Below are 27635 nucleotides of genomic sequence, written 5' to 3'. Positions count from 1 at the left end.
GGCAGGCAGGTAAGGAGGAGCAAGGCAGGGGCACTGTGGCCAGCTTTGCAAAGCCTGTCTTGCTCCTCTCTACCCTTCCTCCAAGGCTCCCTCCATCCCTCCCTCCCTGCAGGTCTGAGGCGAGCCGAGGCACGTGGCCGGCCTCCGGAGCAGGAGCTGGTGCACACCAGCAGATTTCAGCCTCGGGTTGTTTCCCTTTGAATAGCTTGGCAGCAAAAGCTTTCATACTGGAGAAGATTGACTTGCATCCACAGCTCGTCCTCCCGTGTCACCGGGATTTGCACACCAGTGGCTAAAACCTGGCTTTGGCTTTAGGTCAAGTGCTTGAGTGGGGTGGAGCTGCCAAGGTGGCCTTCCTCCTTGGCTTCAATCCTCCTGCCCTCAAGGTCTTCCAGGACAGCCCTGGATATACGGGATGTCTTATAGCTGAATCGCACCTTGGCAAAGCTGCTTAGCATTCATCCTTTGGGGCCAATTGCTGGCTATCATACAGACCAAGGGTAATTCACGAGGAAGAAAAGGCATCTTTTTAAAAAAATAAAGTGGGTTGGGTTTTTTTTCCCCTCCAAGGAAGCCTGCGAGGCAGAGTGACAAGACGCATGAAGAGAACATTTATGCAGACGAGCAGCATGGCCTATTTAAGAGGAAAGTGAAAGAGCAATTATTCCACAGCTCCATTCTGATGTTAACCAAAAATAAAAAAAATGTCAGGATTGAGCAGAAGGACCACACGCAGCCGAGGAAGCAGCACCGGCAGTGGCGGGGGTTACGCTGGTGAAGGGACCCTGAATGGGAAGCAAATGAAAGCTCAGGCTCCTGCTCACAAAATCACCAACCCAGGACTTGCAGGAGCAATTGCCATGAGTCAAAGCATTAAAACCCCTCTGCGAGGCAGACTGCAGGCAGTGCAGAAATTAAGCCAATGGCCATTGTACTCGTTTGCCCATTCAGAAAGGCCGCGCACAGCGAGGACTAACTCTGCCCTCTAGTTCTGGCCAGCCAAGCTCACGCAGCCTACGCTGTGCCTTGGACTAAGCATATGGTGGAGCTGCCTGTATATTCTATAGACACAACCCATTAGCTCTTAGGAAGAGATTTTGGAAGGTTTTGCAGAAGCCACCACCAACTTACGCTAAGAGCGAGGAGCCAGTTTTGTCTACCAAGCAGCTCTTTCCTCATTTTGTATTTTGTCACTTAAGGGAGCTTTCTTGATTCAGGTTTCAGAGAGGGGAAGAGAGGACTAAGTTTGGGGGAGAGGGTACCAGATTCGCTACCCACAGAGCAGCTGAAATGGGTGCGCTGACCCTCCCTCGGCAGCTGTGTCGACACGTACAGCAACAAAGGAGAAAGTTAATGGGATGAGTCTAAGGCAGGGAATTAATTCATTTTGGTGTTTGAAGCACCTGTCTCAGATTTCTGAGCAGAAACCTCACCGAGGTGAGCAAGAGCAGCTCACGCAGTGTCAAACTCCCTGCAAGCTTCAGCGCCGGTGGCCCTCCATCCCCGCTTACTCCCTCCGCTTTCCAGCCGCTTTCTGCAACGGTGATTTGCGACACAGTACAATTGCCTGCTCCTGTGCTTTTAAAAGGTGGTTCTTAAGAACAGACCAGCACTTGTGGACTCCTAAGCCCTCAAAAGCAGATTCCCAGGGTACTCTGCCAAATAGCTCCCTGAATAGCTTAAAGTTTGCTCTCCTGAAGTCCAGGGTAACAACTCTGCTGTCCTTTTTTCTCATTACACTGAAAAATTTAAACTCAACCATTTCATGATCACTGTGGCCAAGACAGCCACCTACCATCACATCCCCCACGAGTCCTCTATTCACAAACAGCAAGTCTAGGAGGGCATCTTTCCTAGCTGGCTCACTGAGTACCTGTGACAAGAACTTATTTCCTACAAACTTCAAATATTTCCAAGACATGCTCATCACAGCAGTACGATATTCCCAGTTGATTTCTGGGAAGTTGAAATCTACCATAAGGACAAGGGCTACCAATCCAGAAATTTCTCCTAATTGCCTATAGAATAACTGATCAGTGCTTTTTTTTTTGTGCTCTGAGAGAAGGGATTCATGCTCTTTCTTAAACTTGCATTTGGTGTCTAACTCAGGTGCTCTCATCCCCCCTGTTCCTTCCCTGACTTTCCCACTGCCCCAACTACATCGAGGACACCGGGATGTACCTACACGGGTCTGGGAGGTGCCCGGAGGACCTGGGGCCCACCACAGTCACGCACCGCAGCATCATCCCACCAGGGCCCAGCTGCACCCACCGGGCAGTGGTCCCAGAGATGGCGCGGGCAGGTGCCCAAGAGGCAGCCCGGGGAGGCCGCCATGCCCCTTGCAGAGGGGTCAGCTGCATGGGGTCGAGCCGTGCTGTGTGTCCCATCCCACGGTCAGGGAACAGGTCTGATTTAGGAGCATGGATGTAGCCCTGGGCTCCTAACACCAATAGCCTGCGTTTCTCCCAGAGCAAACGCCTGCTGCAGACAACGTGATTTACGCCTTCAGCTTCGTACTGCTGTTTACAATCAGTGCGACAGCAGACAAAAGCATCTCTGTGTCTCATGGAGGGATGGAATTCATTATATAGAGAATTCTTAAGTGCTCAGATAACTTGATTTTTAGGACCTGTCTACATACTGTAGCTAAATCCTCGAGGCATTGTCTGCAAGCTTAAAAAGAGAAGGAAAAAATCCCCACGCCACAAACATCCCCACAGCTGGATACTCGCAGAACAGGACAACTTTCCCCCCAAGCGGGACAGGGAGTGAGGCACGTGATTGCAGGCACCCTCTCACAGGGGACGTGTTTGGAGCAAAGGAAAAAGCAAGACAAAGAGAAGGGGAGCGTGCAGCACCAGAGGGAGAAAGGAGTCCCATCAGAAGCACCGGTGCCAAGCTCGGCCATCGGACTCCAGCAGGCGTGCCTCCATTTAGATGCAATTCCACTTGTAGCTAGCACAACACAGAGGAAAAATTGATAAAAATTGATAATCAGTTGATAATTCTTAATTTTGCCCATTCCTTCCACTGCAAAGGGCGTGCAGCAAGGGCCTCCTTCAGCTGCCTGCACCCGAGGGTCTCACTGACACCCGAGCCACCCACAGCTGCTTGTGGCAGCAACATGGGGATAGAAAATAAGGCTCAAGATGGACAGGAGACATGCTGGTGTCTGGAGAAGCAGCTGGAGTGTGCCAAGGTTTCTCAAACAACACTAGACATCTATGTGTGGGCTACTGAATCGAGCCCCCTCTACAGCGATAACAGATGTAGCATTAAGAGCAACAAAGCTGGTGAAGGGCCTGGAGAACAAGTCTTGTGAGGAGCGGCTGAGGGAGCTGGGGGTGTTCAACCTGGAGAAAAGGAGGCTGAGGGGAGACCTGATCGTCCTCTACAACTACCTGAAAGGAGGGTGTAGCGAGGCGGGGGTTGGTCTCTTCTCCCTGGTAACTAGCGATAGGACAAGAAGAAATGGTCTCAAGTTGTGCCAGGGGAGGTTCAGGTTGGATATTCGGAAGAACTTCTTCACTGTAAGAGTCGTTAGGCATTGGAACGGGCTCCCCAGGGAGGTGGAGTCATCATCCCTGGAGGTGTTCAAAAAACGTTTAGATGTGGTGCTTTGAGACATGGTTTAGTGGGCATGGTGGCGTTGGGTATACGGTTGGAGTTGATGATCTTTGAGGTCTCTTCCAACCGTAACGATTCTATGATTAAGTAGGACAGGAGAAGATAGTCGCTCATTAAGGAATTGTCATGATGAATCCAGAAGGGGGATGCCCCACAGATCTTGTTTTGCATGCTTATGGAGGGCACTTGGATGTACCAGTGGTGGGAACAAGAGGCCACCAGCTGCAGCATAGCCCTGGGGGACATCTGAGACCTGTGGGACTTGTGGCACTGGCAGGGTTGGGGCAGGAGATGGACACATGTTCCCACCTTGCAGGTGTTCACTGGGAGCATCCTGAATATGTGTGCACTTCCACCTCGTGCCATGCTAGTCTAGAGGTCGGCTGTTCTCCTGCCACCCACTTAGCTCTGGTGACCACCAAAGTGATCACCTCACCTGCGCCCGAGTTTCCACTTAAACCCCATGAGGGACAGAAACCACACCTACACTCTTGTCCAATGTCCCGTGCCCCAGACACGGGCAGGCCTCGTCACCCCACCGTAACTGATGCTCACCACGCATGAGAAGACAAGGCCAATCTGCCTGATGCTCGGAAGAAAATGAATCTGGAGAGCGAGCTTATCCCCAATTATATTTTCTAAACTTGTAAAGCTCTCTGAGCCGAAACATGACATTATCCTAACATAACATGTTGCTAAAATAAACAATGCAGAATAAAAATACGTAAATGAATGAAAAGATAGCTGAGAAATAACCTGCAGCCAGTGAAATCAAAATAACGGGATAGAGCAAGGTCTTTGTGGATGCACCGGGGCAGACAAACAGCAAGGTACAGCATTCACAAGGGGGTGAAATGGAAGGAAACCACACGGAAACGGCATAACCGGAGAAGAGAAAGTACTGTCCAACACACCCTCTGGCAGACCTGGACGTGGGGATTTTGCAGCTGACCCCATTGCCTCACTGGAAGCGAACAGGTACAAGGAAGAACCTGGGAGTGGTAGCACAGTAGGGTTTGAGGCCAAAAATTAGATGAGAGAAGACCCAACAGAAGCAGCGCAATGGAAACAGAGATGAAGAGACAAACGACCTTGTTTTTCATTTGGATAATTGTGCCCAGCGGAGCCCAAGTTACCCCTCCAGGTGCTATCCCCACATCCCACCTGCCAGAGCCCGGCTGGAGCTGTGCTGCTCTCTGTGGCCAAGACAAAGGGCCGGCAAAGCCCTCGACTGGGAACAAGCAGCCCCTGGGCTTGAAACATCTCTGGCGATAAACCAGCCCTCACTCAAACCGCATTTGCGTTCACGTTGGTAAGGCAGGGCCACGGGATTAGTGCTGCTCTTTGTCTCAGGGAAGGAAAAGTGACATTTTAGACCCCGAGTGCTGACAAGCACTGACAAATGAGTTTTTAGCTGAGCCTATGGTATCTGTAAATTAGAGGAATGTATTTTGCTTTCTTTGATAAGGCAACGGCGGTCTGGTGCAAAATCTGCCCTCTTTCACCTGTCCCTGCTGCCTCAGGCTCGCTATGTAATACCTTATTTTAATAGGTCTCAAATGAGCAGTGAAATCCATAACCACACAGTTTAATGACTTCTGCACTGCTGCAAAAATACTTGCATAAAAGCGTAGCTGCAAAGCCCTGTTTGCTTCACCGGAGAGACACAGCCAGCTCAATCCGTACCGCGTTACTTTAGCTTTGCATTTGGTACATGACAGAAATTAGTTCAAGAGTACCTGGGACTGAATTTGAACCTGAACCAGCCTTAAATAAACAACATTTAGTGACTCTAATAGCTACATTTTAGTCTGATTCTTTCCATCTCTTCTTCCCTCTCCCCAGCTGTGTTTTGCTCTTCGGTTTTGCTGCAATTATCAAGCACTTAAAACAGCATCTTCTGCAGACTGGATGGCCTCCATCTCTCTTTATTTGCCACCCACTGTCCTTTGGCCCAGAGCTGATACAGAACCAGTAAGAAGGAAACTATTACCTACCTGGAGGGGGTTTTCAGACAGCGTGTTGCAGAAGGGACCTGACGTGAGATGAAGAGGTGAGCTTTGCAAGACACCAAACCGCGCTTGCCGGGCACCAAAGCCTCCGGCTGAGCTGACCCAGGGCTGCTGGGCCCAGGGCAGGGTGGGCGGAGGCCCCACGGGAGGCCGGGCAGGCTCGTTAAGGCCTATTAGTGCTCCCAAAGCCTTGATGATGCCAGCTGTTCATTTTTGCATTAGCTTTGCCTTGTTTTTTCCTCATCCTTTATTGAAAAAACACCCCGCTGGTGCTCTGCACGGCGGGTGGGTGAAGCGCGGCTCCCCACTTGGGGATGGCGCAGGCAGCTGCGGTGCCTCCCCCGCCATCGCTCCCTCTCCCGCCTTTAAACTCTCCCATTTCCTTGTATCAAAGGCACGGCCAGCTGTAAAAATAACATCCTGGCACAGATGAAACAATTACGGCACGATATGCAAACACCTACGTAGAGCAAAGCAACGCTGTGTACAGCTCAAGAGAAAGAGCGTTTGAAGTGAAATTAATTTCATTTCATTTTATTAAAGAACCAAGGGCGCTTCCCAGCTTTCAAGTGGCAACAGGAGGAGCCTGGCATGTCCCTCCGTCAGAGACGGAGACGGGAAGAGCTCGCTGACCAAAGAGAAGCGAGCATATGGAATACGTTACCCACGTCTGTCATGGAAGTAAGGAGCTTTAAAGAGTTCAAAAGGAAACTAGATACATTTCCAAACAAAGCAAGGCTGAAAAACAGGGGGTGAGTGACAATGCACGGCGGGGAGGGAAGGGGAGAGGGCTCACATAGCCTTCCCTCTGCCTGAGTAAGCCTGAAGGCCTGAGGTCTTTTGAATATGGAAGTCATCTAAAACTGGTTAAAGATGTGCACTGAAGAGCTGAAAGATGAAACTTTAAGGCATTAATCAAGAAGGTTTTGGGGGGGTGGGGTGGGGGAAAAGGGCCCAAACAAGCGATTAAACTTTCTAGGTGCCCACACTGGCTATACACACCATTGGTACTGTCGGGCTGCCTCGGTCTACTCTGTCCCAACCCTCGCTGTACTTGCTTGTGAGAAGGCTACTGGCTAAGAAGGTTTTTGCTTTTAAAATTGAACAAAAAAGCAAAACCAATTGAAGTTCGGCAATGAAGCCTCTGCAGCACAGACCACCGAGCAGTCCTGGTCCCCCCGTGGCTCCCGATCCCAATGCCCACTCCCCTGCCATCATGTGCGGCGCATTACATCCCCCCACCCAGGCACACAACAAAACCCACTCTAAAACTATCTACCTGCGGTGCGTGTCACCTGGCACTGGCCAGGAGAAGGCACTCCCCTGCCCCAGGGGATCTGAGGTGCTCTGGGAAGAGCAGGGAGGTCAGGGCAGATCACCAGCTAAATGCAGGCTGAGATGTAACCTGTAAGCCCCAGGATGGTCACTGCTGAAGTGAACTAATCTTCCAACTGCTAAACACCTCCTGCTTCTGCTGTCTTTACCAGAAACGATGGGGCTGTCGGTGCAAATCAAAACACAGGTCACCCAGGTGCCTGGAAAAAACTTCAGAGATGGAACATCAGCATCCTTTTTCTTTAAAATCCTGTGCCAGGTTTCGGGCAGCGGTCCCCTTGTCCTTATCCAGAAGGCACAGTGCTGGTCAGGAGAGGACTGCCCCCGCTTCTGCCAACCTGCCAGGTCTGTGCTGGGTGGTGGAGAAGCCTGGCACCATCCCTCTGGTTGTCCCATGCAGGCACTGGCATTAAGAACCTGCTGGCAACAGATGGCAATGAAAGCATTATGGTATTCTCTTCCACAGTCAAGAACAAAGTTTTAGGAAAGTGCTGTCGTAAGTCTCTAGCAAGTTGGCTAGACAGCTCTGGCTTGGACAAAGCCACAGCTGTGTCACATCCCAGGGTGGCTGCTCTCTCCAGTGGTGCTGGAGGCGTGACAGCCTTTGGGCATCATGTTGTAGTTGCGGAGTAGCCAAGCACATTTGTTTTCCTGTCTAACTCTAAATTAACATCCCATTCTTTGCCTCCTCCACCTGAGAACATGCTAGGAAATGAGATATCCTTCCTTAGAAAGGATGAAAAATGGGATGGTTTCAAAGTGCAATGTGAAGTCTCAGCTCCCATTTAGCTGCCTTTGCCATGGCAGGTACTGGCACAGGCTCACACGGAAAGAGTTACCCCCTGGCACAGGCTATTTTATTTTGAATTAGCACGTTTCCAATATTATTGTTTGGGAGTTTGCACCCCATGCATTAAAGCATTTCAAATGGCTCTCCATCACGTGCATGGTTCTAGCACACATGTAAAAGAGACTTTAAAAGGCTAATCAGGGCAAAAGCAAGATGAAAAAAAAAAAAAAGGCAAGCACATAAATTAAAAATAGAACACAAATCAAAGGGAGACAATGCTCTAAAGGGCACGTTAGCTAGCTGACAACTCTGTGTAGCTGTAAGAATTATGAACATCAGAAGATTTTAAATGTATTATAGTGAGTTCCAAGTCCACAAAACTTAGCTTTATGTAGGTTGCTGGAAGCGCCCATCTCCTCTGTTACAGGTCTGATACCTTCAGCTGCACTGGGGTGAAATGCAGAATTCAGCTGGTTTTGTACCAAACAGATGTTCTTTGCTATGAAATGGATCTGAGCTGCGGTAAAAAAATCAAGCGATGTGTGAAAATTGTCTCACCTCAAGCACACCCCAATGTCTGTTGGTGTTTTTTTGGTGTTGCTGTTGCTTTCCTCTCCCCTGCTCACATGTTGCTGATCTTCTCATTTGCCATTTTTATTTTGTATGCTGACAGAGGCCAGGATTTACACACTCCGTTTGAAATACCTGGAAGTCCTTGTCAATATACACCTCAGAGCCAATCTGGTCTCTAAGGAGCAATTAAAGTAAGTCCCGTCATGTTTTCACCCAGAAGTCCTCCCACTGCTAAGCTGTCTGCTCTTTTGCTGGGGCATGTGCGTATCCTGTAAAAAAACTTTAAAAAAAGGAAAAGAGCATTTTGATAGCAACATAATTACCTTTATACGTTATATTGACTACTCTACCTAGACATGCCGTGGGTTTCAAAACTTAGTTTCAGTCAAACCAAGAAAAAAAATCCAAAGCTGTTGGAGTTGCCGTAAACTTTCAAACTACAAATGATGTAAAGTAAGACTATTTTAAAACAATATTTTATTATGTAAATGATATTTTATTGTGTATAAAACTATTTTTTCTAAGAAGTCCCTAATCAGTACTTTTAACACCAAACTTAAATGGCAAATAAGTTTTTTAAATAACAATCCCTATCTTTCCTTAGTCTTAGTCGCACCAACAAGCATCCAGAGGAGTTAATTCTTAACTTTGTATCGGTCATCAACATTGTCCGTCTTGGGGAAAAACCCCATACTTTAGAAGTCAATTAAAAAATGGTCATTTTCAATCAAAAGAGTTCTAAAATGAAGACACTAATGGTTACGATACAGCTATTCCATCCTTTTACCAAGTTCAGCACATTTTTTTCAGCCTGTGCTTTTGTACATCGTTTTATTGACCCATTCATACAACAGTGACCCTTTACACTAGTGAGCGAGCGTGTATCAATATAAAAAATAGTGGCTCTATTATGGTCTGTCTCTTGGGCAACATGTTCCTATGCAGGAGATGTTCCAGACAAATATCTGAGCTGTAGGCCTTCAGACTAAGTGGAGGGAGAGAAATAAGAGACATTATCCTGAAAGATAACCAGACTCCCTCAGGAATTATTCTAGTTTCCAAAAAAAAAGCTGTATGGTGCTCAGAAAGCATTCCTCATTGTATGAATACAAGTATCTAGAACTATTTTAATGCTCAGTAGTTTCCACATTTGGCTCCAATTCTCTGGGTCTTCAATGTTCACTGTAAGACCTGGGTTATTTCAGCTCTATGTAGTTAATACTTCAGATATGCATTTACCATGCTTGTTTTTTTGAGAGACAACAATTAGCATGCTCTTCATGTAAGAAAATACATAGACATGAGAAAACTCTACAGAAACTAACATTACAAAAATTACAAGTCACAGAAATTCCCCAAGTAAGCTTACTTAGGTGGCACGAAGATGCTAAAACCAAACTAAACTGAAGCATCTCAGGTGGTACCTCCGAAGTTCCCGTACATTTCACCGGAGGAGTTCTGCTGCCACCTATTGTGAAGATGAACTTACGAGACTCACGTCCTTTTGCTAGGGAACACGTTTGCAATAATTATCACTCCTCTTTCTCTTTTTTGTACTGAAAGTACTTTTTTCTGAAATATCTGCTACCGATCGTTGCTGGAGGCAGGATGCAGGCATAGGTGGACTTTCGGCCTGACCAAATACAGCCGTTCATACATTTTGATCTCTGATCTGCTCCGAGGTACAGCTTAGTTAGGCTCAGGAACATGACTGTCTGCCACCATCAGCTCAAAGCCTGGATCAAAACTAGAACCACGTTCCTCCACCCCGACTAGCAGGGGAGGCATACAACAGCCACGGGCAGAGGCAGCATGCGCTCCCTGCATTGACCCTTTCCGATGTGCTTTTCCTTCCTCCCTCGTTAGAGGACAGCAGGACTGTACGTTAGTACCTGGGTCCTGTCCACATCTACCTCTCCAGTAGTATCAGCTAAGTCAAGACCTAGGCGTTAGGCCATCACTGCCATCCTAAGGTCGCTTAGCTGGGAAAATGAGGCCATCTGTTTGCTCACAAGCAAGCAGTGTGCAACCATCGCACCCCCTTACGCTCTCATCTTTTCAGTCCTGTCTACGCCTGCCTCATTGTTCATTTTTTCTTCCAGCTTTAGGAACCAAATGGTTTGTACAAAACCATAGGTTTCCGCCTGCAGCAGCAGTGCGGCAGGCGATAGAAACCCGGAGCAGCGCAGGACTTGGGAGTCACTCCTGGACAGCTTGGGCACCTGCTCGGGCCAACCACTACTGGGATTTTCTCATTTATCTTCAGGGCATTCAGCTGTTTCCAAGCCACGCGGTGGGAAAGAGGATCTATTCCAGGATCTGTTAAAGCCAACGTTGCTTGCGGTGTGGAGGCAAACGACAGGATCGGCAATTCGGATGGCACGGTAAGTAGCAGACTACATTTTCAGAGTAACATGATAATTCACAAGTTCCTTGGACAGGTGAACGTGCTCCCTTGTGGGCAGGGAGGGGACACAGGACACCTACAGAAATGGAAGCTGTATGACCTGTGTGACACCTGGGTTCAATACCCCCCCGTTATAACGGGGGTTGCCTGAAGAACGAGGTTGGGTTCATTGGCAACTTGGAGCCTTCTCATCACCTCAACTGGTTTCTCAGGAAGCAGGTTGTTCTGGGGAGTAAGCTGGGATAAGGATCTAAGACAGGCTGTGGTCCTCAGCTCTGTAGATAAGCTGCTGCTAAGCAGGAGGAATTAGAAGCACTGTCTATACAGTAAAGTGAGGTGACAGAGAAATTCGTACCCTTCTCTTTCTCAGCACTACCCGAGCACGTTCAGGTACTACAGTCCGATCAGACCCTTCAGCTCTAATCCGCACATTTCTAAGCTTCTTCCCTACTCCCGGCAACTCCTGTTGTCCTTCCATCTATTTTAGCAGACAGAAGAAAGATCTCACTTTCCAGTTACCGTATGATTAGCATACACATTATTTGCATTGCGGTCAAAAAAAGCATGTTTAAACTAAGTTTTAGGCCAATCCCAGGAGCAATCAGAATACCAGACAAGCTTAACTGTTCTGAAAGAGCTTAGGTGAAAGTCCTGGGTCTATCACACAAGGTCATCCTCTTTCTCCCAAGAGATCTATCTATCTTAAAGAAGTTTAAATCAAGAGACAGTATCCTGACTTCAGATACAAGACTGACCTTAAGTCAAATACTCTCAGCTTTTAACAGAAAACAACAGACTTCTACCAAAACGGTAGCTTGCCAAAACCTGCTATCCCATCCCTGTACCCAGAGGCAGAGGACCATGCTTCTTTCATTATTCGCGGTGATAAAGGACAGTACTCACACACAGGTACTTTTTTTTTTCTTTTTTTTATTGCTGTTAATTCAAGGAAAAAGGTTGCATAAAATCCAATCTCTTCTAGAAATATAAGTGACCTTTCCAGTACATTTCAAATATCAAAGTATATGGTAAACATACAAATAAAGAGAAGGTAACATACCTCCTATTTACAGTACAGTATTTTAAATCATAAAATAAGTTCCATAAAGTACAACTGGCAGGTAATTCACAATACAAGTCCATTGGTGGTTTAACACCCTCACTTCAACTCAAACGCAGTTCATTCATTTCAAGTGGTCCAAAAATACCCAGATCAAATAAAAATTTTAATCAAAATAATTTTCATTTACTACTTAAACTTTTTTTTTTTTTTTTAAATTAAAGCTTTCATCTACCTCCCTCCCCGTTTCCCCCCCTCCAAGAAAAAAGTTTCAAAATGTACACTGGTGCTATAAATATAAATGCTACCTATGAAGAAATGTAGTAATCAAGCTTTTTTTTTTTCTTCAAGTTTTTTGTTTGTTTAGCAATTTATTAGACGGCTGAACCAAAGACTGATTTTATTTCATCCCTCTACCGGACACCAGGTCTGATTTTAAGAAAAAACATTTCTGCCATGAACTGTGAGGAATGCCAAACCCTATGGATATACAGTGGTAGTTGTTCATCGGTGTTGAATGCAGCAGTCAAAAAATACACTCATCTTCCAGATAACCTCAGTGCACTTTAGGAAATCAAATATTACCTGGAAGCAATTTAGTACATATATTGGCTTTTAAAAATAAAATAAAAAATACAGCAGCATTAAACTTACTTACTCATGATACTGACATGATTAATACCACCTTGACACTCATTTCAGTCTTTCACATTATACCGTAATTACGCGTAGTGGTAAGTTGTTATAAAATAGTGACTTTGCTATTTGGTAGACAGGTTCTAATACTAATACCTGACTATTTTGTAGAAAACCATAGCTTTTGTTCAGTTTGAAATAAAACATTTACATTCTAAGTACAATGCAACACTGTAATAGTTTAGGAAAAAAATATTCAATCAAGTAATGTTCATTCTGTGTTGACACGATGTAGAATAGCTTTAAAAAAGGAAAAAATGCTGTCAACTTCCATTACAAATGCAAACACACTGAGTACAACATTCATACCATTTTTTTTCACCTTTGTTGCTGAACATACAGGCTAAAAAGCTACAGTGGAAGAAAAAAATCTGTCAACTTAAGCTCGTTTATTTTTCTAAATCTGTTCCAGTCCACACAGTTTCAGCCCCTTCCTGCTTTAGGTATTTTCATTTATTTGGGACTCTCAAGAGCTGTGTCTATGTATTATTATCAGATATAGCACACATACATACAGTATTGTGTGTTCCTTTGGACTCTCCTAATAGGACGTTTGAACATCTCCCCTCAATTCATGAGCATTAATTTAAGAGTACGGGTAGGGTCTGTATGAACTGCTAAACACTCATGCAAGTCCAACGAATCCACGTGGGCAAACAGGGAAAGAAAATAAAACCAGCAGCATAAGGAGAACAGGGAGGGAGGGAAGAAGATTGTGGTGGGGAACATGACCAAGTTTCTTCTTTCACCATATGGCTGCTCCACCAGTGATATCAGAGGTCAGAGGACTTTTTTTTTTTTTAAAAAAATGCAGTAAACATTGCACATGTCTCAAGTCTTCAGTGCAAAAGCATGGTTCGAATGCTCTTTTTGATTGTTTGGCTGGGTGTCTGAACTACATGCATTACGCAAGCCTTTTGTAGAACCAGGAGGAGACCAGGGACTCAGCTTTCTTCTTTTGTATGGAACAGAGGTGCAAAAGCCATGAAAAATTCCAAAAGAATATAGAACCGGGAATGTCCCAAAACACAAGACCACCCCACCCCACTCCCTCTTCCCCCAATTTCCCAAGCTTCAGTTTAAGTAGGCAATGTTTACTTGTTTCAGTCTGCAGAATCCAAGGTATCATTGGAAGGGGGAGGGGGAGGTGCGTATCTCAGTCTGTAAGTGCCTAAAACAGGAAAGAGAACTACTAAGTCACTGCTCACAATTAAAATGGATTACAAAACCACCACAAGGTATCAAAATGGACATGCTCTTCAAAAGGCACTATCATCCTCCTGTCCTTTTAAAGTAGGTCCTAAGATTTTTTATACTAGTTTCTTTCATCTGCTTGCTAAAGCTGTAAGTTTAAAAAATATATAGACCGTAGATACAGGACTTTACCTTTACTGGGAAATTGCAAAGAAAAGAAGACCCCCATTGAGGTTCATCTTTCCTGTTCCAGTCCGACCAAAGAAGTCAAGTCAGAATGGGCGCAGGCCAAGAATCAAAAACAGTTTATGCCCTATAAAAACACTGCATTTTCCCCATTTTTCTGGATGGAGAGAGAAACGGCATATAAGACTGAAGCCATTCCTTTGATTTTTAGTTCCAATTGGTTTCTGCCTTTTTGCTGCAACTTGTCTGAAAAGTTAAAGCACATTTTGTTTATGTATTGCGTGATGGGGCACAGAAGGATGGCTGATTGTGCAAAGGTAAGCTTTAGAAAAGTTAAATTACCAAATGGCCCGTCTGTTGGGGTTTTTTTAAATTCTCACACATTTTAAGAATCCAAGATCTTATCATAGACAGTAGTTGGTATCTTTCACTTTTTGCCAATGAATTCTCTCCAAAAAAAAAAACCCCACAAACCAAACCACTGAACAGGAACGGAACAATTGAAACAACATGCAAGTCTCAACATAATGCCAAAAACAAACCAGTGAAAAAAGAATGACAATTTAGAACTGATATAGTTTGACTTCCCAGCTCCAAATCATACCCATTTTCAACTTCACGCTGCGAACCCCGTTCCCTTGCACTGTTCTACAAAATTTCAGGCAGATAAAATACTTTGCACTTTTAGAGCAGGTCACTAGTGCACAACCATTTACACAAAACATACACACGCACGCACACCTTTCTGCAAGACCAGAAACAGCACATTCAGAAAGGTAAAGAGAAACTGCTAAACTCAAAAGCAAGTCCGCTGGGAGTTATCATGATTACCTTGTTGACTGGCCTCCATGGACGACTGCTTACAGTCCTGCGCATAGTGTCCACTTACACCACAATTGTAACATGAAACATTCCCGTTCTTCTTGGGTCCCGACCCATTTGTGTTGGCAACTACGTTAGGTGCTGGATATACAGGATAGAACCTCCCAAATCCTGCCATCTGCTGCATACCATAGTTGGCTTGGCTCCCCATCACTGGGTCATGCATAAGCCCGTTTGCATATGGAGACTGAGGCAGGAAGAAAGGAAGCTGTGTCCCATTGCTTTGATGTGCTTGATTGAGGTAGCTGCCATTGCAAAGTGATGGCAGAGTGAAGAAAGGTGGAACTCTGTAGACTTGTCCATGAAGTGGGTTATGATAAAAATAGCTATTAATCTGAAGGCTTCCATTGGTCCCACAGCTACACCTACGACCGCAAGAACCGCAGGGACCAGATCCCAACTGCTGTGGAGGTAACATTGTCCCGTTAGTGTTATTATTTCCAACAGCGTTTATGTAGGATGTGCTGTCACTCTGTGCAGTGCTGTGTGTTAAAGCGGGGCTCGGGCTAGGGGCAGGGCCTGGCGTGTGTGTAGGTATTGCAGGAGGAACAGTGGACTGGACCTGACCAACACCTAAACCAGCTGACTGAGGTGGTGAGGAAGTTGCTACAGTGTTTAGCACGTTCGTATTCTGGTTGGGCAACACACTGGTAGCATGAGGACTGCCTGGCAAAGCGTATGAAGCTGGTGGAGGTGGCGGTGCTGCTGTGGAGAGACCAGCTGCTGGAAGAACTGCCTTTAGATTGGTAGGCTGAGGGATTGCTCCTGGGTTTCCCTCAATGTGAGGCACCATTTGATTCAGTCCTACCACCTGGGATGCAGGTTTTGTGATGGGATCTGTAGTAGGAACTGGGGATCCTGGGAAACTACCTGGATTGTGGACTGGGATAAAGGCAGTGTTTGGTGATCCGATACTTAAGTTGCCTGTCGGCTGCTGCGGTCCATTAACTGTGCAACTTTCCAACGATCCCTGCGGAGAGGGCATTTTCAATCTATGTATTGCCAAATGCAAAGCAGGGCTACCAGGCTGGACAGAATGCGGAAGGAACGTGGATGGGACTGGCAAAGGGGAAGCCATCAGCTCAAGGCGTTTCTCAGGTTCACCAGAGGTCACTGGGCCCATTCCACCAGGAGGTGAATTTGCTGACTCTCTCACTGGCGAGACGGCAACAGGCGTGGTAACAAGCATCCCCATTGTTTTACCATCTGCAGATATGGGTGGCGGGACAACTGCTTCAGGCTTTTGGGCGGCGCTGTGCATCACACAGTGTAAGGCAGGCATGAAGGGAATATGTTGAAACTTTGCATTCAAAGGATCTTCTGAAAGGCTTCCATTTTCATTATTCACTGACGAGATCTGAGCAGATGATTTGTTCGTATTTGATGAACTGACAGCACTGTAGCTTGTAAACCTGGTTGTATTTTGATTCCCAGAGTCCTCAGAATTGCTGTCTGTATCTGTGGAGACAAAAGCATTTGTCAGTCAGAAGAATGCATCTGAAACAGGAGAGAGTCATGCCCTGTACTCATTTACCCATATAAAACTTCCTAAGGTTGATGACACCAATGATAGTTAACGTCTTCTCGAACTATAACAACTTTGAGATTATTTTCATCCATCCAAATCAAGCTAGGTCGATCTCCATCACTTGCCTATATCGAACTGCCCAACTAGCTACTGTGTCTTTGACTTACGTCTATCTGCAAATGTAAAGAGACGGACCCAGACCAAATTAGGAATTTGCATCTACCGAGAAAGACATTAACACAGCTTACTCAAATTTGGGAAGAGTGGCAAGTTAAACTGTCAATACAAAAAAGAGGGACCTCTCAGACATGCCACACATAATTCAACATAAAACCAGTCCCTTTCATGCCAAAGTTTTTCCCCATTATTGTACTGCTGAAATTTCTCAAGAGATCTATGCCACTGAAGTCACAATATTACTACATGTATGTAGTAATCTAAAACACAGTAGTATTTAAACAGTCTTGCTATTTGCTAGAAGCCTTCAAACCATCCAGTCACAAAACTCACAAAGCAAAATGTGTTCTGTGGCTAATTCAGAAATAAAAGCAGCTAATAAAACTGAGAAACTAATTAAAATTAATACAGGAAAGAGATTAGTCTAGGAATAAAGACATTCATGCACACTCTCCATAAATACAACCTCTGTCTTTTTCTTCTTCACTATCAAAGCTTTCCCTCCCGTCATGTCGTGGACTAGAAGGAGAACTGTAACTTTCAGATGATGTTTCTCCACATGTATCATGACCAGATCCAGCATCCAAATTCAGATCTAAAAATAAAAATTGGCATTTTTATTTTTAATCTCAGCATAGGGAAGTGAGGTTATTTTGGTTTGCTCACATCTTGTGCTAGTTCAGAATTTTGTTTGTTCTACTTAATTGCATCTGTCCCCCGTATTCCTAGCATTCCCACTCCCAGCATTCAGGACTGGTCTTGTCCCTAAATTTGTGGTGACTCAATCCTTGGCATTAAAGAAGGTGACACTGAAAATTGGTATTTATGCAGAGTAGTGAAAAGAATGATTATCCTTAATAATTTCTGTGCTGCTTATACCAAATTGTACTACAATACTAATTTCTTCCGAATGGGAGTGATCAAACATTTCCATTCAAAGGGACGCAATACTCCTTGGTCATACCAGCACAGGCAGAAAGCGAAGTCAGTGGGCAACATCCAAATAATACATCTTTTTACAATTACCTCTTCCAGAACAGGTTTTAAGCAAACTTTCTTTAAACAGGTTTTGTTCATACAAAGAGGTGAACTAAAAAAGTGTAAAGTTGTGTTCTAAATTCTGAATGGGATCATGGGAAACTCATTTGCTGGAAACCAGTTTTCAAAGTGGGTTTAGATCCTATTAGTGAAGTCAAGTAGGTAGCTAGTATGCCCTGGCTTTCAAGTTCAGCCTCAGAGGTGTAGGAGCAAGACAGATGCACTCTCTCTCAGGATGTATGCCAGACACTACCTTCAGGGGAACCCCAACTCCCAAAACCTCGGTTGACAAAACTCCAGTACAAAAATTAGAATACTATTATTTATTTTATTAATGCTAATAAATTATTATTTATAAATTATTAATTCATTTGTTATTGCTATTGCAAGTTTAACAGGTTGGAGTAAGTCATTAAAAAGCTGCCTTAATGTTTCAATTCTTGAAATAATTTCCTGGGTTAAACCTGTAATCGGTCAAATTATGTTAACAACTATTTTGAGTATCTAATATAATCTGGAGCAGCAGTGTCAACCTCACACCATTGAAAACAAGAGTCTAAAGTGCCAGTCACAAAGTATCAAGTCTTCAAAGTTAAAAGCATACCTAACTGATGCCTCAGAAAAGCTAAAAATAGATAAGAAAAAATGGAAGAAAACATGATGCAGTTAAGAGTTACTGACTCAAAATACAGCATTTCAAACCAAGCCTGGATATATAAAGCTAGGCGGAGATTCAGACTGCAACATGAAATTTTTCTCTTTAGACTATGTGTCCAATAAGGTATCTCAAAAGACATTTTGATATTTGGACACAAACACACAGGTAGAGAGCTCATCTCTGAGCAGGACGTAATCACTCCAGCCTCTGTGAGTGTCAGTTTCTTCCTGAAGCAGCCTTAACTAGCCAACAGTATCAGGCAGCCAGTTTTATATCTGTATAGAGGGCAGTGAGCAGACAGAACTCCTACGGCAAAGCATTCCCTATTTAACTTTGCACTACGCCACACAAAATTGCACTACCTCTTAAAAGTTATCGTCAGTTCATAAAAGCTCAGTGCGTTTCACCTGACAATAAGAACAATAATTAAGCAATCAGAAACGTATGCAGCAAAGCTGTCCTGTAGAGTATGTTTTCTGCTTGTACAGCCCTTAGCTATAGCTTTCTAAAATTGTCCTGGTTTTGCTAAGTCTGTGAACTGTAAATTGTTAAAAGTTTTAGTCAAATACTGTCTGTAGAAGGTAACAAAAACTGCCCATAAAACACATGACAATAATTCAGAATGGGATCCACCTGGAACTCTCAAAGCTGAGAAGCAGTGAGAAGAAAGAGTGAAAGCTTAATCAAGACTGTGCCCCAAATGGAAGCAAAGGCAAGACAGGGCACTTTGCAGGAGTCCTTTCAACACTTATGCCAATCAGGTGGTGTAGAAACAGGCAAATTCTTTGTCAGCTTTCTGTCATGACAACTCAGTATGAGAGGCAAGGCCACAACTGATATTGGGAGCTTAGAAAACATCAAGATGGCAAAGTCAATGGGTAACATAGCCCTTCAGAGATTTGTAATAGAGCTTGAAGGCTCAATTTACTAAAGGAACACAAATATAATTGTGTACACCAGTCAGTTATAAGACAAAAGTCTGGGCCTAGACACTAGATTTTGCTGGATTACCCAAACTTGAACACCCTGTTAGGGCAGCATACACATGTTGCATACATACAACACATACATTGTGTTGTAGTTCAGTAGTCGCTTGGTCTACACGCTACAGTTCATCAGTGGTTTGCACCAGAAGGTTTTTATACAGGTTCCTCATGGGCCATTCCACAGCAGCTGAAGAAACTAGTGAGCTGCAAAGAGAACACTAACAACAAGATGCTGGACCTCCACACACTCAGATTGCTGAATTTCACATAGAAGTAGCCCAACAGCAACTGTTTCTGCAACTGCTACTCCACATAAGGCAACTTACGGAGACTTTACTAGTGTTTTTCCAGTTATGCATGAAAAGAGACATACCCTAAGCAATTGCATACAGAAGACTGAGTCTAGCATGTTCTGTACAGCAAGTCAAAGCGCAGATGAGACAGCCAACATGCTGACTTGCACCAAAACAGATTTCAGACTTGTGATTTTCCCTTTACAGCAGAACAATGAATAAATTAGCAAAGCTGGAAATTCTGTTTCTTACACACAGCTTGGGAAAAAAAAACATCTTACCTTTTGCTGTCCCTGTACGGATGTGCTGTGATGCTGCAACTCTAACTCCATTAGTCCTGTTATTCAACCGGCAGTCAGTTTTCTTTGTTTTCTCCCTGTGTAAATAATTTTCATGGTTTGTTTTTTTTATTTCCAAATGCATGGGCACAAATAACCAACCCTGAATGAACATACAATGCCACTCTAAACAAAGGCAGTGACTCCAGGCCAGAAATGTATATTTAATAGATGTAACAACAAATGTAGGTAATAAACAAATAGGTAAAGGCTGTTAGTGCAATATACCAGGAACTAAACTGCAAGCAGTGTTACTAAACACTATGAATAAAGATCTAAAAAAGAAAAGACACCCAAAAAAAAAATGGTGCAGCTGATACCAAAGTCGGCTTTGAAAGCTCATGTGTGTAATGCAGCCTTACACTAGACTAGCATAAAAACATCTGGCTACAGAGTAACAAAACGACAGAAAGTCAACTTGGAAGTAGGTAGAGTATTAAATAAGGGTGGAAATGCTTTCACTTCCCCACAGTGCAAGATTGTGCAGCCCATGGGAAGTTCTGAAGCCCTCTGATGTGCAAATTATCTTCAATAAAACATTTCAGTAAGTTACCACCCACTGCGTAATGTTAAAGGTTGCTGTCAATCCTTATTTGATTTTCAGTGTTTTCTGGACAGCTTTACACCTTTTAACTTTCAAATAAATATAAAGGGAAAAAGGCAATTCAGTATCAGTTAAGGACCTACTTCTGCTCCTTGATCTTTTTGCTACATGACAACTGATATTTTGAGAAATGAATGCATACAATTACACTCTACTTTTCAAGTTACTTCTTTTCAGAAGATAAAATAAGGATTTTTATGTAGACTAGCTTCACACTATGCCAGCTCTTATTCCACAACAGCAAAACAAAGCACCTAATTGATTGTAGATGCTGTTTATCAGAGTGAATGCATAATACTGTTTCTGGATTACTGGTTACATTGGAAACCTACTTTTCCAGCTGTGGCTTTCCTTTCTTCTTGCTTACTGTAGACAGACTTCGTTTTTCTGCTGTATGCTAGACAGAAAATACAAAGATGCCAGTCAACAGAATTTGTATCACGAAAGCCAAAAAAACCCCCTCCCTTCTAGACTGACAGGTCTGTGAGTCCAAGACTCGTGCACTCACAGGTGTTATAACCATACAACTACTTGTACAGTGCATCCAGGCCTTTAGAATAATGCATCTTGTCTTGGGTTTATGCCATTATCACCCAAACACTTAGCAAATTACTACTTGCAAATATTCCAAAGGTATCAATCAAATTATTGTTTGCATGCTGTCTTTCCTCTTGAGGATAAAAACAAATATGTTTCATCACATACCCACTAAAAAGGCTAATCGCAAGGCTTAACGAGCTAAAGAAATTATTGATTTAAGTGAAATTATCTGATGGTTGGGGGGTGGGAAGTACACGTGGCAAATTATTTTTACATAGTGACAAAGCAGGTACCTAGCCTTAAATTGGAACTTGCTGCTACATTAAACTCTAGAATACAACCTGGAAGCACCGAAGAAAAAAAACATAGCATCTGCGAAATTCTTGAAGTATATATTACTAGCTGTTAGCAATATCTCATATTTGGCAAAAGAGTAAAATTTATGAAAACTCAGAAATAACCTCTGTCCAAATATGCTGTAGTTGGACACCCTTTAAATAGGAAGTAGCTTTTCCTCTGCTTTAGCATATTAGGTTTTTTGCCTCAAGCTTGTAATCTTTCAAGCTTTGATGCAGTCTACCATTTCATCTTTAGAAGCAAATCTCAATTCATTACTCTGCTTTGTGAAATAAGGAAACTGTTTTTGCTTGGCTTGCTATTCCCCACATAATAATCAATAGCCAAGTTCTGCATGTAGAATCAGAGTAATACTAAGCAATTCTACCACTGAAGGTTTTTCAGATGTAAGCAGGGAGCAACCTTCCTTCCTCCAATTTCAGTAGATTATTTGTATTTATCATATTATTTATTTATAGTTATTTATAATTATTCTTCTCAACTACACTCACACCAAAATTGACTGCTGAAGAGACACATATCTCACAAGAAGTGTATATGCATCTAGTGATTATCTTTTTTCAAAGATTAATATTTAATTTACTTAGATAATGCAGGTAAGATAGAACGAATATTGTTTAACCTGTTGTTCCTATTCTAGCATTAATATGGTTTAGTTATTAATACAGCTTCTAGTTCGCTCCTTGCAATCACATAGAAATTCCCCAGGCATTCTGAAATTCTCTCCGATGACAATATGTTACAGTAATAAGAAAATGTCTGATTAGAAATGAACATCAGGCTTTTCTGATTACTTATATCCTACTGGGAAATTTTAATTACAAATTCATAAACAAAATATGCAACTTTATGAGACAGTGGTAAGGCATTATGAGGTTTTTTCTAATCAAGGCAAGTCAGTAGCAACTTGAGCTTTGACACTTATTTGTACAATTTTGGCAGGGCTCTTCATCTTTCAAAGCTAAGTCTTATCATGTGTAGTGCACAGTCTTCTCAAGTGTCTCAGAATATTGCTTTAAAGAAAAAACAGCAACACACCTGGTCAAGTAGGTTTGTACAGTGCTCTGGGTGCTGCTGGACAATACAGCTTTTTCTTCTCCAGTCCATTACCCCATTTTGCTCAGAGTGCTGCACGTTAAGGCTGTCCAGTGAAGAACATTTTGCACTGCTAGTGCTGCTGAAAGGAAAATACAAAAGTTATGCCAATGGGAACAAACTTGCAGGCTTTTCTTACCAACATACACATTTTTGCATCATGTTGGGAAACTGCAGTATTTTGCTTTCAGAAAACCCTAGAGATTCTCAAGAGATTTAAAAGATGTAAATTATAGGAGCTCTTGTGCTCTGAAGTTATACTAATGATCTGAGCATAACTGGAGTTCCTTCTTCATTTGTCTACTATAATTTGATGCAAAATTCAGAACAGAATTTATAGAAAACGGTACTTGAAGAGTTTCCATGGATATTTTTGCACACAAAGTCTTTTTGTTTGCTTTTTTCAAACCAGATGTGGGGAAATTTTCCAGATAGAAACGTGTCCTGATTTCATCTTCCTTCTTCTTTATTGTTAATGACAAAGTTGGAATTACTTTGTAATCTCTATTTCACAATTTATGAGACATTTACGAAAAGGAGCGCATGGCTACTGACAGATCCTACTGCAGCTGTGTGTGTTTGCATTTCAAAATAGTCATCTTGCTTTATATTTTTACCTTCAGGATTGCTAGTTTTGAGTAGTGCTTGGAAAGGGGAGTTGCATTTGGCATTTACTTTGGACCTTATAATGCCTTTCACTGAAGCTTCTCTTAACAGCAGCCAGGCAGAAACAATATTTAACTAAGTCTGAGAGCACTGGTCCACAAAGACTGCTGGGTAAATTCAGAGTTCTGAGCGTCATGCCCTACTACTGACTGGATGCGACCAAAATAAAAAAAAAAAAAAAAAGAAGAGTTAACACACTTAAATTCTTATAAAAATACTTATGCTGATAATTGAAAGTGCCATTTAATTCAGGGCTGTTGGCAAGCTGCTTCATGAAGGTTACTGCAATATAAAACATTACTCAGTTCCCGTGATGGCAGAAATCTAGCTCACTCCAAAGCACAAGACATGCTGAAGTTCCAGTAGCTACTTATCAAATACCTCTGGAAATAAAAGCTCAAACTACTTAAAAGATGTACAATAGAACATTTTAAAAAAAGAGTTTAAAAAAATGGCGAGAACCCAAGAAGGTCCCAAAAATACAGACATGAGCCTCTGACTGCAGAGATATAAGCAAGATCACTTTAGAAATTTCTACTGAATGGAGTTAAGTGAATTTGCTGCCAAATTTGCAGTCATTTCACATAAGCTGTGATACTACTACATTTTTTATTTCATACGTCTCATCTCATTCCTATCAGTACATTTTTGGACCTTTTCAAGAGTAAGGCTGCCATACTGAATAAAAACAGATGTAATGTACAAAATTTCCTGAAATACACCAATGCTATTTGAGACAAACTGCTCTTGACTCTAGACAGTTTTATAAATATTTAAAAGAGAAAAGTTTCACTCAGTGCCATTTCTTTACAACCCATAAATAGCAGGCACACATTTTAAGATGACAGACACATAATGCGAATGGGAGAGGACTAACAGACCTTTGGCAGTCAAGCATTAAACACATTTTCCCCTTGTAAATAAACAGAAAACAATAGCTAGCAAAAGGAGTTTCTATCACAGAAGTTTGTGGAAAGGTCTGTCCCTGTCTTTCCTAGCTGCAAGACAGATCCTAAACTACAGTGTCAGCTTTAGCATATTTTATTATACAATGAATAAGACAATTTTTTTTTTTTTTTTTTATTAGTTAGTAAGTTTGGATCCCGCTCTTATGACTTCATAGTAGGCTGCATATCCACTGGTATAATCAGAGACTTTGTCAAGATGACATTCACTTCTTGAAGAAATATAAGTTGAGAGGAAGTAGAAAACAGAAACAAACCAGTAGGTTGTCCAATTGGTAATTTCACAAGAATCTTGTCTGTTAAAGATCTATGAAACTTAGCCAACATTGTTTTGTGCTGTGTTCATATTCTAATTATTTTAATCCCAGGTAATCTTCCTCCCCTCTGAGATAAACCAACACAGAACAAAACCATAAACCACAATAAACTTTGTATCCATTTTTTCTCTTAATTTAGTTGAAGTATTGCACAACTATGTGCAAACATCCAAAGTTTCTGGTCAAAATACATTAATGGGTGAATTCACATTACATACTTCATATATCTGAAAGCATCTATAAACTTCTTTAATATGGTTAAGAAGTGCTTCCACTTACAATGGATGTAAACCAGCAATATATACATGCTTTTGCAACTAAGCAAGGGAAAGAATGGAATACCTTCTCCTATAAGGTCATCTTAGAAGCTCCTGAAGAAAAGCTTAAAATCAACAGCACTGGAAATTTTCAGTGTATGCACAAGTGTGTGTGCACATGGGAAAAATACATGCAATACAGATTCATGTCACTCAGCTTAAAAACAAATCAAAACATCAGCTCGAGTAATGAAGATTCAAGTACTGAAAATCTGGGAAAGAAGAGAGTTCAAAACGACCTTGACCCACAGATCTAGAAATAGACTCTTTTGAAGTATTTTTCTAATATAGATTTTTTTGAAGTATTTTTCTAATATAGATTTAGTAACAACCCCCCAAACAACAAAAAAAACCCAAGAACACCCCACCCCAACTAAACAAAACCCCACAAACAAGCTTTAATCTAGAAGGAAACACATACTCTGAAAGAACTAACAAATGAAGTTCAGAAATGTAGCACGGTCACATTACATCCTAGTACCTACTTGGCAACAGGACTTTTTCCATTATGTTTCTTGTGAACTGCTGTGTGTTGCATTACTTCTGGAAGAAAATAAACAAAGCACAATTTCAATAGCAATTTCTATCTCCTCTTTCAGATCAATCCAACAAATTCATTTTTCCATCGCTACCAGACACTTAGCAGAAGACCTCTCTGAAATAGGCTAGGCTTAATTTCAGTGCTGAAATGAACAGGTGTTGCATAGAGGACAAATCAATTTGTACAGACAGTAAAATTGAGACTCTTCACCTTCCATTTCACAGAGGAATGAAACAGAAAAATAGGAACTATGGCAACCATATATGTTTGCTCACCTCTATATTTAATCATAAGGACTAAATGCGTGTCTATCACCCAGTATGAAAGGATGGAGACAGAAGAAAGGATTCAGTCAGAAAAATACAGAATTTTATAATTTTTTCTGAACTGCTAAAATTCATCTCAACACTATGTCACACATTCCAAATAGAGAATGAAGACAAGTCTTACACAAATTCACTATGCAAGTAAAGCTTTACAAATTACATTTGACATAAAAAGAGATACTGCCTCAAACAAGAAACAGGAACTTTAGAGACATGGTCTACCCTTTTCTTTAAGGTAACCATTAAATTTTAACAAAAGCAACTTTTCTTAATTCCAACTGTTGATAATCTTAGCCTTCCTGGTAGCTATCATTTTGCCTGAACTCCTCTCAATGCTACATGTAAGTCCAAATTACGATCTGGAAAAAAAAAAAAAAAAAAAAAAAGGAAAAAAATCAGAATATTTAAACTTCCAGTAGCACTTCACTAAAATGGCACAAAATGTGTTCTGAAGTGCATTTGTAGATTCATCAGGTGAACAGATTTTTTTTTCAAGGACAGTATATAAAACACCATTTGAGCAATTTCCAAATATAGTGTAAATTTACTTGGTGCGTTCTGAACTCTAAAGAATATAGTAATGATTTTTTTAAATAAGAAAAAGCTGTCTGACCTGCATATGTGGATTACTGATTGCACATAAGATCAACCGCAAGCTTCTTATTAGTTATTAATGCGCAACAGGGTAAGAGTGGTGCCATTCTGTGAAAGCTAGTGTAAGTGTTCAGCGGTCCATGTTCACCTCTCAGTCCCATTTCTCATCCTTTCCACCTACCAGAAGCTTATACTTGTTCGCTACTGAAAATAATGCCAACTGGCTTGCCATTCCTTTCAGAATGAAAGTACTGACCAGCCACTAGGCTGCTGCTTCCACATGTGAACTGTTTTTAAGGTATTTGGAAAACACTAGCTTTCAGACTGTAATCAATACTCACTACAGTCCCAAACAGTCCTTATTAACAGTCCAGAGTATAAAAGCAGCATTGGTTAAGAATAAGAAGAGGAAAACTTGAACATCCTTTCTGTCTAAAACTAAAAGCCAGACAAATTTGGCACATTTAATGCAAAACAGCCTGCACCTCTTGAGATGCTGCACTCAACTTTGAACCCTGGTAACTGAAGAATCGGTAAAGACCTGAAAAGCCACAGAAAATCTTGGCCCAAGTAAACGGTAAAGTATATCTTCCTGGTTGCTCAACACAGCTGTGAACTTCTGCCTCCAAGCTGTCTACGAACACTCCCACTCCTTGAATTATATAGCAACATCCTAAGGAAACTGCTGAAAGTATACAAAAATTCTTCATTTACACAGCAGATTTCATTCAAATCTCTCAGCTTTGTACCAATGAAGAAATCAGTCAACTGTATGATTTCCAGAACTGAGTGTGGTAAAATTTCTCAAAGAGCCACCTTTGAGTACACAACTACCTTCCTCCTGACTTGAAGCTTCTGAACTGTCCTCCTTGAAGTGTTCTGGTGCCTTAACCGTCTTCAAAGAGGGTTGTAAGTTACCTGCAGAGAATAAAGTTCACGTAGTAACTTTATAGATCTTGAACAACTGGACAGTTCCTGAATGCTTGCACTAAACTGGAAGCTAGGAAAATGGAAGACTGAACTTACTCATTTGCGTGTCGCAATAATTTTAGCATCGTCTCTTTCAAAGCAGGCCATCTCCACGAGTAAAGGCTCTATGGAGACAGTCTTATTTTGATGAAAAGAGTGGGCAAAATGATTTTAAAGCTGTGGTGCAATTTCAAAAGGTTGGGATTGTGATTATAGTATTAGAAATATTCCTATTATCCTGCACTTTAGATTTTTTTTAATAATCCTTTTGTGTTACAGCAGGAAATACAAGGACATCAACAATAGTTACTAGAATTCTTCTGCAACAAGTTACACTTCTCCGTTGTCAAATCATTCGCCTCCCAGAAGAGACCTAATATGTGCTAAAGTCTTCTAGTGCCCTTAACACAGTCTTTACGCACAATTTCTACCTTTTTCTGCTAGACGAGATGGAAAAAAGAAGTGGCAATAACACTAACAGTTTTGTTGCAAAAATACCACTGCCATGCTCTGAAAAAGGACTTAGTTTGGTAATGAATCTAACTCTAGGAGGCTACTCTTTCC

General features: G+C 42.2%; 1 protein-coding gene across 1 annotated transcript in view; it reads right to left on the bottom strand.

Annotated features, from left to right (window-relative positions):
* Positions 1-13305: 13305 nt before the first annotated feature.
* Positions 13306-27635, bottom strand: part of ZCCHC2 (zinc finger, CCHC domain containing 2) — a 28253-nt gene continuing 13923 nt past the window's right edge. The window contains exons 6-13 of the mRNA XM_009704226.1: positions 26937-27020; positions 25127-25184; positions 22320-22455; positions 20717-20781; positions 19724-19818; positions 16934-17062; positions 14712-16220; positions 13306-13671 (exon numbers count right to left, since the gene is read on the bottom strand). Of these exons, the coding sequence (XP_009702528.1) occupies positions 13604-13671; positions 14712-16220; positions 16934-17062; positions 19724-19818; positions 20717-20781; positions 22320-22455; positions 25127-25184; positions 26937-27020 (2144 nt within the window). The 3' untranslated portion in view covers positions 13306-13603. The remainder of the gene's footprint in view (positions 13672-14711; positions 16221-16933; positions 17063-19723; positions 19819-20716; positions 20782-22319; positions 22456-25126; positions 25185-26936; positions 27021-27635) is intronic.

The sequence above is a fragment of the Cariama cristata genome, unplaced genomic scaffold (genome assembly GCF_000690535.1).
Source record: "Cariama cristata isolate BGI_N322 unplaced genomic scaffold, ASM69053v1 scaffold2597, whole genome shotgun sequence".
Lineage (NCBI taxonomy): Eukaryota > Metazoa > Chordata > Aves > Cariamiformes > Cariamidae > Cariama > Cariama cristata.
Note: the sequence above shows the minus strand (reverse complement) of the source record. Positions and strands in the feature narration are given on the sequence as shown.